The following is an 11,039-nucleotide window of genomic DNA, read 5'->3' as shown; positions in this document are numbered from 1 at the left end:
AATGAACTATTAATTTTTATGCGAATTAAATAAAAATAAGATAAATCAATCTTTCAAGATGATTAAAGAATGAATAAACAGAGAACAGCTTTCGCGACATCTTAATCGGTTTTAAAGTTATTAATAATGAACTATTAACAATTAATATTATTATTATTATTATTATTATTATTATTATTAATATTATTATTATTATTATTATTATTATTATTATTATTTAATAATGTCGGTAATTTGCGGATAATTTAAGAAAAAAAAAGAAATTAATTAGGCGATAATTGTGTCAAAAATTCCTCATGTGATGTTTAAAACATCCATGTGTATGATTAATATACGACGCTTGTCCAACAATTCGGGAGATCACATAAATATAATTATTTTTCCCGAAGGACATCACGTATGTCTTTCCAAATTTTTTCGACCTCATTATAGCGTTTATGACGTTCGCACGACATATTTTTTATGGACCTGCTGATGGCTGTCAAATAAATCGTTCATCATGCGCTACGAACACATATACCTTCGTACAAATATATATGTATATATATATATATATATATATATATATATATATATATATATATATATATATATATATATACCTCGTAATTGCAAACTCGCGTCACACAACCGCATACGTCATTGTGTTTACAAAAAATGTCGGTTAAAAAAATTTAATATTGCGCCGTACATACGATATTTGCCCTTGTCATGTCATGAATTATCGATCGTCTGCAGCTACTTTACTGCAGATTTTAATGATTGTAGAATCTGTCATCAAAATTTCTCACACTAATATAATTTTACTTTTGTTTACGTAATCAGCCGTTTTATTTAGTTCCAGAATGCTCTTTTATATTTTCACTTGTAAATTCCTTTACTTTCTTATCTTACATCCTACGTACACATATATCCATGCATTTATATAACTAAAAATTATATAATATTTACAATAAAATTATATAATAATTATATAATAATTATATATATGTAATATATAATGAGTAATATTTGTTCCGCTTCGAGAACTAATATATTATCATTTATATGTTTTTTTAGTGTTGAAAGTTAGCCGCTATTAACTTTTTACTTTTAGTCTTACGATATTAAAAGAACACAATTTAAAAGGAAATTATACGAGAAACAGTGATTATTTTTATTTCTTTCAAATCATGCACTCCTAATATCGTTAAATCAGTCACAGAATTTAAATTCGCCCTCATTTTCGTTTATAGTTATCTTTTAAAATATATTTCCCGAATTATTTTGAGACGATTTTTATGTGCATTCCACTACGGTCGCATGTTTTTTGTATGTCCATTCTGGCATCACTGAGCGAAAGTCACGTTGCTTACGTTAAAAAAGTAATGCAATAGCTCTAATTAATCTTTTCTTATCTATATGTATATTTCCAAAAAACCAAATAAATATTCTTTTTAAAACTTTGTTTATTTATTTTAAATAATTATTATTGTAATGTAATTAATTAAAATAATTACATTATGATAGATACGATTGAAAGAAATAATATTCATACTAATTATATTCTTTTATATCTATTTTCAATGATTCTTGTCATAAATAATAATTATAGGTTAATAATAAATACAATATTTCATGAAATTTTATTCAACTTATTCTTTTAGATCTATTTCATTTAATAAAAATATACGAAGTGATAATTTCTTTCTTTCTCTCTCTCTCTCTCTTTCGCTAAAATGTTGAGAGCGCGATACAGATATTTATACATCTATAAATTAATAATTATACATAGATGTATAAGGTACAAAAAAGACCTTTTCATTATTCCCATTTATTGTCTTGCGCTATACAATTTGCACCTGTGCCTGTAACAAGTCCTTTGCGAAATCGCTTCTTACATCGAATAAATATAAACGTAGCTGAAATATTATTACCAATAGTTGACAGTCCGTCTTGCTTTTTTACATTTACATGTATATTCGCTACATTCGATACATGTGTTGCGAAGCTTTCGGGATATTATATTACAAGGTAACAAATTATATTTAATAAAGGTATATAAGTTACTTGGAGAGTAGTCAATCGGACAAAGATATAAAGACATTGATTCTTGCGAGAAAAAGGGAGAGAAATAATGAGAAGAGAAACAAATCCTCTATTCAGGCTTCTTCCTTTCTGTCAGTGCTTTTTCTGGATGCGTCGAAAGGATAACATGTTTGACAGTGTCCCCATGGCGGGCACTTTAAGCTGACGTCATCGAGCAACCTATCGAATCGATTTTTCTTTTTTCTTTTTTTCTTCATGTCATTACATATTAGTTAGCACAGATAGCTTTCAGGGACGCGCAGCAGCGACTCTTCACAGATTGTAGATGGCACAGCCATGTTCTCAGCCTGTCAATCATCTCCGCGCAATCTGATCCTACGTCCGTGCATTCATCGGCCTCTGTTCCTGAAAGCAGATGGGGGATGATTATTACACAATAATTCTTATATAAAAGACGCAATTTTTATAATGCGTATTTAACAGGATGCATTCGATTAGTGTCGTTATGTATATTAGCCTAGACAACAAATTATAAGTTTCATGTAATAACGCAAAAAATATTAGTATCCCATAATAAAAAAACCATTATACTGTTTTTTTCTGTACACAGGGTGAGAAAAAAGTATGGAAACCCTGAAAAATCTCGAAAAATCTAATTGTAAGTTTTATGGAAAAATGTTTCAGATAAAAGTTGTATGATTTCGAAAGGGACATAAAATAGTGTCATTGATTTGACCTTGAATAGTCACTTGAAGATCACCTTCAATTTTTTAAATGGAACATCCTCTTTTAATTGCATACTCTTGTAACTTATTTTGAGAGTTTTGTAAAACATTATAATTAAACTTCTTTTAGTTAAGAATTTCCTAAGATATTTTGAAGTTTGTTATGATACTTTTTAATATAAAATATGAAATAAATGAAAAAAATAAATAGATCTTGGCCATAAATAATCGGATCCTTCCTCGATCTTGTCTTACAATTAGATTCTTTTTCTATAAAACTTATATTTTTCGAAATTTTTCAGGGTTTCCATACTTTTCCCTGTACATACATATATATATATATATATATATATATATATATATATATACATATGTGTGTGTATGTATATGTGTCCAGATATTATATATACAGATAGTATGTACGTTTTTCACTGTCTTACTAGTGAATTCGATGGGGAGAAATATGAAAAAGAGCGGAAATATTCTTATACACGTTGTAATATGCTTATGTGCATTTTTGTCAAAGAAACGAGGCTATATAAATATTTTACACTTTTATTGGACTGATTAAATTAAATTTGTTTCTACTTAATTTTAAAAAATATGCGATTAAAGACTGATCTAATAAAACTGGAAATACTGTATATGTATATTAAATATAGAGATATTCAAAACATATGTAAAAGGGAATGAATTGTATTACAAACTAGGAGTGAGACCAATTTTATATACATATATATAGTTTGTATATATTATATTTTATTATATTATAATTTTATTGATATTATTATCTTTTGTTTTTAAGATAAACTTGAAAACTTATGTTAAAGGAAATTAACGATAATCATTAACGCAGACTCTTATTGATTTATGAGATCGATCGCATTTAAGATAGAAATCTCCAATATTTTTTATATTCCATTAATAACACAGAAGAGACAAAAGTAAAACAAATATATTATACAAAATAATGAAAATGTTTACGAATAAAACCAACAAAACAACCTAGACCAGAGACGTATCGGAACTAATGTCTCTCGAAAAGTTCCTCACAATTCCAGAGTTCGTTATCGAAGAACTGTAAATAGAATAAGAGAGATATACAGGAAGAGAAAAATATCAAATTCCGCGCAGACGTTAACGACAATAAGAGATGATATCACATGCAAAAGTTAAAGATACGACCCTGAGGAGAAAAAAAAATAACGTGGTGATGCAGATCTAATTCAGAATTCTCTTACCGCGGCCGTCATTTCGAAGGCCGTTCTGATATCCTTTGGTCGTCGTGGAAAGTGACATCACGCTTTTATACTTGAACGGATTAATTTTCGGGCCGTTAGTGACCTTTGGACTGACAGTGTAGTACGAGTTGAAGAAATTGGTAACGCTTTTCCGGGTGGTGGTGCTGATGCTGCCACCAGTTTCGCTATTATTATTATTATTATTTTTATCATAATTACTACTGTATTTAGTCTTATATTGATCGGTATACAAGTTAACGGTTGTCTGTGTATATTTCGATACCGTAGTTATGACTGGTATTGTGACGCGTTTGTAAGGATTAGTTGACGATGTCGTTATTATCGTCGGTATCGTCGACGCGATTATACTTGATAATGATGTGCTCAGTGTCGTTGATCTTCCTGGATACCTGTGTAGCATATCATTATGGCATTACTACATAATGCACTGTAGCATAAAGCTGTGTATTTATGTACGTTCCATTGTATTCTGTTAAATAACACATCAACAGCTGTTTTTAATCATATATAAATACGTTGATTCATGTTCGATCCTTAAATCAAGGATATGATGCGTTTAAATGTGTTTAATTTCTAGTTTGTGATTGTTTAAACTCGCATTATATTAAAGGGTTAATAAAAAATCTATCTACGCGATGCGCGGTTCCTGAGAATGGAAAGGAAAAATCCACCTATATTACCTATAGTCTGTGTTGTTATACTGAGCGAATATCGGCCGATTATGCAGCGTAGGATTGAATATACTGTCTCGGCGTACGTAGGTCGGAATGTTCTGTGTATAATCCGGTATTATGTTCTCGTGCTCCGCCACACACTTTCCATTCAGGCAGTACTGAAAATCAACATCGGTATGATTAAACATCTGTGCAAAGAAATTCCGGGATAACATATATATACATATGTATACAGAGTGTCCGATAAAGATTGAATCAACGCTCGTAAGCAGGTAGAGCGCATTAAACTGAACATAAAAGTCCTTTAATATTTTGTGATTTTTGCAATAATTATTGAGAAATTAATTAAAAAATATCGATCAATTCGTGTGAGTATTAGCACGTGGCAAGAAAAGTCAGCCCGCTGTCACGCGGTTGCCAGACACACGCATTGTAACCGCATAACAGTGGGCTGTCTCTTTTTGCAGAGCGCTAATATATTGGTGTGAATTGCTCGATATTTTTAAATTAATTTTTCAATAATTATTGCGAAAATTGCAAAATGGTAAAGGATTTTTCTACTGCTCACGAACATTGCTTCAATCTTTACCGAACATTCTGTATATAGGTATACATATATAGAATTACATTCTCTCGACTGTAAAATTACACATAACGCAATAACGTGCCATTAATTCACGTATCTGTCAAGATTTATGAGCTCACTGCTGTTGTTAATTACGCGTTACAAAAGTATGCGGTAGCTATATCATGACATTATACAAACTGTATTATTAGAATTTTTTTAGAAATATAAAAGCAAATATTTTTTCGAAGCGAGAAAGTATTATATTATTGTAAAGCATGCAAAGAATGACCGCAAAAATTGTCCATTTTTGGTCTCACGATTTTGGAACTAAATTATCTGCTAAATGATACTTTATGATGAAAAATTAATCACAACAAATTTTAAAATTGAGGTGACAATTAGTTTCAGAGATATGGGGGATCAAGGTAGTCAAAATTTATTAACGCGTCAGTTCATTCCCTTTGAATTACAAATTTTTATCCGTCCGATAAATCAAAACTTCGTATTCGGAGGTTTTTCTGGCTACTAATATTAAAGTTTGAAGTCAGATTTTCAAAATTCGAAATGGCTGATTCATTGTGGTAAATTAAAAATTCTACAATGATTTAATTTTCATGACGTGAAAATCAGGAAGATTTTTTCATAGATACGAAATTCGTGACTCAAAGAGTTATAAAATTGATTTTGAAGCTCTAACGAATTTTTAAAATTCCCTTAAATGTACGCATTGTTTGAATGATAATAATAATTGAAATTTTATATTATTATATTATAAATTATTATTTTAATCATATTAATTTTATAATTACTCTTGTTTCATCATTTTAATATTAAAAATAAACTAACTAAATCTCAATAACTGCTCTGTTGTCGATTTACAGAACAAGATTCGACACAGAGATAGAGACAGGGACAGACAGAGACAGTGACAGAAACAGAGACAGACAAAAACAGAGATAGAAATAGACAAAAAAAAACTGATAGAGATAAAGACTGACAGAGACAAAGATAAATGAAGAAATAGACAGAATTGAATAAAAAATGAAAAATTTTTAAATATTTGACTTTAATGTCAGCAGCTAAAAAAACTTTCAGGTATGAAATTTTGAATTATCAGACTCACAAAATTCGTGTTGCAAAGCGGGTGAGCTGACGCGTCAAATAACTTTGACTAATTTATCCTTTATATTTCTGAAATTGTCACCTCATTTTGTGATTGATATGTAATTAGAAGGTATCATTTGGTACACAACGTAGTACTAAAAATTGCGGGATCAAAAATAGGCGAAAAAACTACTGATTTTGCGTTGTCATTCATTTTATTTCGCTTTACCTGACCATCCCCGCAAGGTGAACCTTCTGCTGCTGGACGATACGCCACGCAGTATCCAGATCCAGCGTCAAAACAGAACAGCTGAGCGCAAACCCGATCGTCTTTCTAAAATCGTAAACGAAATAAGGTAAGTGCGTAAAGTGTAACTAAGAAGATTACTGTAAAATTTGTAGTGCATAAAGACAATAAAAACGTACGAAACAAGCGCTTGTTCCACGATCTTTCCGACATTGCGCATCTAAGGATAAAAGTTTTCCCGGAAGTACTCTGGGCAATGCCTCGTCTTCGTGAGGCGCATTGTATAAGCAGGTCGCTGTATCACCACTGAAAATCAAGAAAACTATTAAGAGAATAAAACGGATTTATACATATATTAACTTACCATTTGTTCTTTTGTAAAATCTAGGAATGGCGTAGATATTATTTTTTAAAATTAATTAAATGTATTTATGCTACTTTATAATAATAATGAAGATTTTTACACATATATCATGTCTGTTAAAATAAAAAAAAAAGAAAAAATAAACAAAAATATAGAAGAGCAATAAAGAAACTTATTTATGTATAAACAATTTTTCTACATGATAAATTAAATTTTAGAACCAACATTACACGAAAATTACCTACTTTAAAAAGTGATGGAAGGAGGACACGCTGCAGTGCGACCATTTGAAGCCTTTTTCAGTGTGCCTAAGATCGCTCATGATGTATCCGTCTTCCCATCGACACTTTTCGGCACCTGGTCCACCTAAATAACTCGGCGGTGGTGAACCGTCGTGAACAGCGCCCAAACTGCAATGTAATCGTTAAATTATTTAATTATAATTAAATTATAATTAAAATTATAATTTAATTATATTTAAAAAATAAATAATTTAAATTATATTTAATTATAATTAAAATTTTAAATTAATTTATAGATTGATTATCCCATGAAGTTTTAATATAAATGTTTACCTTAAATTAAATTTCATTTAAAAATTTACGATATTTTTCTGAGATAAAAGCACCAAATTGACAGGTGTGTGTAAAAACTGGATGAGAAAGATCGGAGAAAGATCGGAAAAAGATTCGTGACCAGAATACAATCTCGAATACTTACAGATGGCCCACCTCGTGTGCAGCGACGATGATACCGCTGAATCCACCGGTATCCTCGATGATAGCGACTGAATTCACCTTCTCGAGGCGCTTATTCACGACGCACGCCCCGCCGACGTAGGCGAATCCTGTACGCAAAGAATATCCTTTAACATTTCAGTATTTCGTTCTCCAATGCATATCTCAAACAGTACGCTAATTCGTTTTACTACTAACAAGGAAAGGTATGGAAGTGTCCAACTCCGATTTTAATGTGCTTTGAATATGTTGTAGTCTAGGTCAAAATAGGAGACACGTATTTTTTTATACGTGCTTTTTCGGCCGTTAAGAGGATGAAACACCCTCTTGAGAAAAATCGGTTTTAAAAAGCACGTATAAAAAAATACGTATCTCCTATTTTGACCTACAACATGTTCAAAACACATTAAAATCGGAGAGACACTTCAATACTTTTCTTTGTAAGATTGTTGGCGTTAAACAAGCTGTCTCATTAAATTAGTATATAACCAGCGAAGCTGGCGTAAAAGCGTATCTCCACCATAAACTCGCGCAAGAATTTGATTACTACAAATCAATTGGTTTTATTAATTAAATGGCTTCGATATTTATATTCAGGATGAAGAAGCGCACTTGTTAATTTGCTATAGATATTATTATATCTGAGAGCGTTCGAGTTATGAGAATTAATAATAATAATATTAATTTGCTCGAGTGAGTGTGTTAAAATTAAATAGTCATTTATATACATATATATGCGGCATGCATCCGGCATTAATTTTTGCTAATTAGTTAACGAGAGAGTTAGCCGGAATAGAATCAGAGATATCATGTAATTTAAGGGGTTTTTGTGCGGCGAATCGAACGGATTAGAATGTCATCCCTTTCGCTCCCCTCAATTTCCTCCTGATTCGATATCGAAGAATGAATAGAAAATACATCTGTCGATGTATTTATAGAGTTGCTGTGATTTCAAAGACTTACCAAAGACCACGATCCGTGACAGTAATGCAGCCAAAGATACAAGAGTCGTGAATTATTTTCGGGAGAGATTATTCAGAATAAAGAGTATATAAGTGATGTAAAAAAAAGAAGAAAAAGACGACAGAGAATTAAGTTTCGAACGATTTGATTTTCTCTTTTTGGCGATGACGTTGCGAGCGAAACGTGTGTTATCAAATTCAAAAACCATTTTCAATATACAAGACTGTGAAATAATAAGTATGTACATAAATGCGGAAATATAGTAATAGTTTATGTAAAAGATACAGTGGCGGATTAATATATATTATTGTATATATAATCGAATATTAATTAAATAATATATAATAATATATATTAATTTAATACATATTAATATATTAATATAATAATACATATTATATATATATATATATATATATATATATATAATTGAATATTAATAAAAAATATTTAATTAAATTTCACACATTTATTCTTTTTTATATTGATTTTTTTCTAATAAAGTATTGAAAATATAAGAAAATTCTCGAATTTTATAATTGAAAGACTGTCGAAATGTTTCAGATCCGCCATTGTATAGACATTGAGACCTAGCATGTATGCAATAGATATAAACACATATATAAAAGTAAAGTTTAAGCGACTGTGTGAAGGAACAGCAGAGTTCGAAAGAGGCAATTGCTTGACGTAATTCTCATTGCTGGATTGCAACCTGTATGATTTGCGTATAAAGTAGAGAAGAGTATAAGACACACCCATTAGAAGAAAATAATATTTAGATGAATAAATATAAAAATAAGTAACAAATAATATAAAGCAAGCGCTTTGAATAATTGTTTCCTAAATGTCAAAAAAATTCAAAATGATAAAAACCGAAATATTGACATTCTAACAAAATGTAACAGATTTATTTTTATATTTTTATTCAATTTACTATTCTTGTAAATATTTCTCTTTCTCGAACGGACATCTGAAAATTCAGATAAGATAGTGCGCATGTGCAAGACTAAAAAGTTGGGAAAGCTAAACAAAAAAAAATTTCTTTCTTCTTGATCCGAGAAAAGAACATACCTGCGGTTCCTCTATTGCACACATCATTCGCGTATTGCCTCCTGCACATATCTAATCTGCAATGCAATAACAAAAATACTCTTTATCATACAAATTCATATTCGGCAAATATTTCTGACCTGGTCACGGGACAGACGGCGGAACTCGCTTAAATCAGTTCTTTCGACTGTGCAAAATAACAAAACAAAAAAAAGAGATAAAATAAATAAGCATAAATAAATAGAATTGTCATTCCATCATCAGGACGGAAGCTGGAAGATGAGATAAACGATTTTGATTCGTATATTTTGCTGGATTTCTTGGAATATGAATGATAATCATCCTCTCGAGAAAACCGCTATAAAAAGTGTAATATTACCCTGCATTTTGAGAAAAAAAATCGACGGTGCTTTTGCGACAATCAATAATGCCGATTTGCGTGTGATCGAAAGCAACCACCCGCGAAGCGAAACTGTCGCAAGACCACGTCGTTTGAAACTGGTATAATTTTGGCGAGGCGACAAATTTCGGTACTATTGTACAGTAAAATAAATGGCGTCCATAGTTATTTTCGTGACGATAAAATCATTTGACCGATTTTTGCGTAACATCAAAAATTAAACGCACCGAAATTGTACCGGTTTCAGCCTTTAGTCGCAAATTCTTTGCGTAATTTTTTTACGTTTCTTCTCACCAGGAGGCAGAAAACATGTACATCTCAAAGATACACGCGTGTTGCGGAAGCATATGTGTGGCTTGAAATATTAAATAAAAAATAAAAGTGAAAACATACTATGCAATCCTGATGTGTAAATAAATAAATAATCGACGATCAAGCGACTCGCTTTCATCACACGTGCGCGCGTCGAAATCGATTAAATAGTTTTGTGCGATCACGAATAATTCGCGAGATTTAACGTGTAAACTCCAATCCATCATAATTCAAAGAGGGATCATAAAATTATTTATCTAACAAGCTGTAATCGCATTAGAATAAATTAAGATTTAATGTAAATACAGATTGCTTTTTGTTGCTTCGCTCATTTTATTAATTTGCGAATTGATTTAGAATGTAATAATTATTTTACTTATTTAAAATGATTTTAAACATAATAATTATGATGTAAAAAATCTGAAACACGATGCAAACTTTAATTGAACAAAATTCAATGTTTAGTAAGATAATTTTTAGATTTTTAAATTGTAGTCTCTTATTAGATTAATATTTTAACATGTTTTATTTTTTATTATTTACATATTCTTACATTTGATTAGGTTTGTTAATTTTTGCTTTAAAATATTGTTCATATATATATT

General features: G+C 30.4%; 1 protein-coding gene across 3 annotated transcripts in view; it reads right to left on the bottom strand.

The window, feature by feature from the left end:
• Positions 1 to 1,662: 1,662 nt before the first annotated feature.
• The window catches only part of Sona (sol narae metalloprotease), a 60,362-nt gene continuing 50,985 nt past the window's right edge, over positions 1,663 to 11,039 (bottom strand). For 2 of the 3 annotated variants that reach the window (XM_072887297.1, XM_072887303.1), the window contains exons 11-18: positions 9,744 to 9,799; positions 7,693 to 7,819; positions 7,218 to 7,382; positions 6,788 to 6,914; positions 6,591 to 6,695; positions 4,696 to 4,847; positions 3,995 to 4,404; positions 1,663 to 2,433 (exon numbers count right to left, since the gene is read on the bottom strand). In XM_072887297.1, coding sequence (XP_072743398.1) covers positions 2,297 to 2,433; positions 3,995 to 4,404; positions 4,696 to 4,847; positions 6,591 to 6,695; positions 6,788 to 6,914; positions 7,218 to 7,382; positions 7,693 to 7,819; positions 9,744 to 9,799 — 1,279 coding nt within the window. In that variant the 3' untranslated portion in view covers positions 1,663 to 2,296. The remainder of the gene's footprint in view (positions 2,434 to 3,994; positions 4,405 to 4,695; positions 4,848 to 6,590; positions 6,696 to 6,787; positions 6,915 to 7,217; positions 7,383 to 7,692; positions 7,820 to 9,743; positions 9,800 to 11,039) is intronic. The other variant, XM_072887312.1, reaches the window with a different exon arrangement.

This window comes from Anoplolepis gracilipes, chromosome 1 (genome assembly GCF_047496725.1).
Source record: "Anoplolepis gracilipes chromosome 1, ASM4749672v1, whole genome shotgun sequence".
NCBI lineage: Eukaryota > Metazoa > Arthropoda > Insecta > Hymenoptera > Formicidae > Anoplolepis > Anoplolepis gracilipes.
This window is presented reverse-complemented; position numbering and strand designations above follow the sequence as displayed.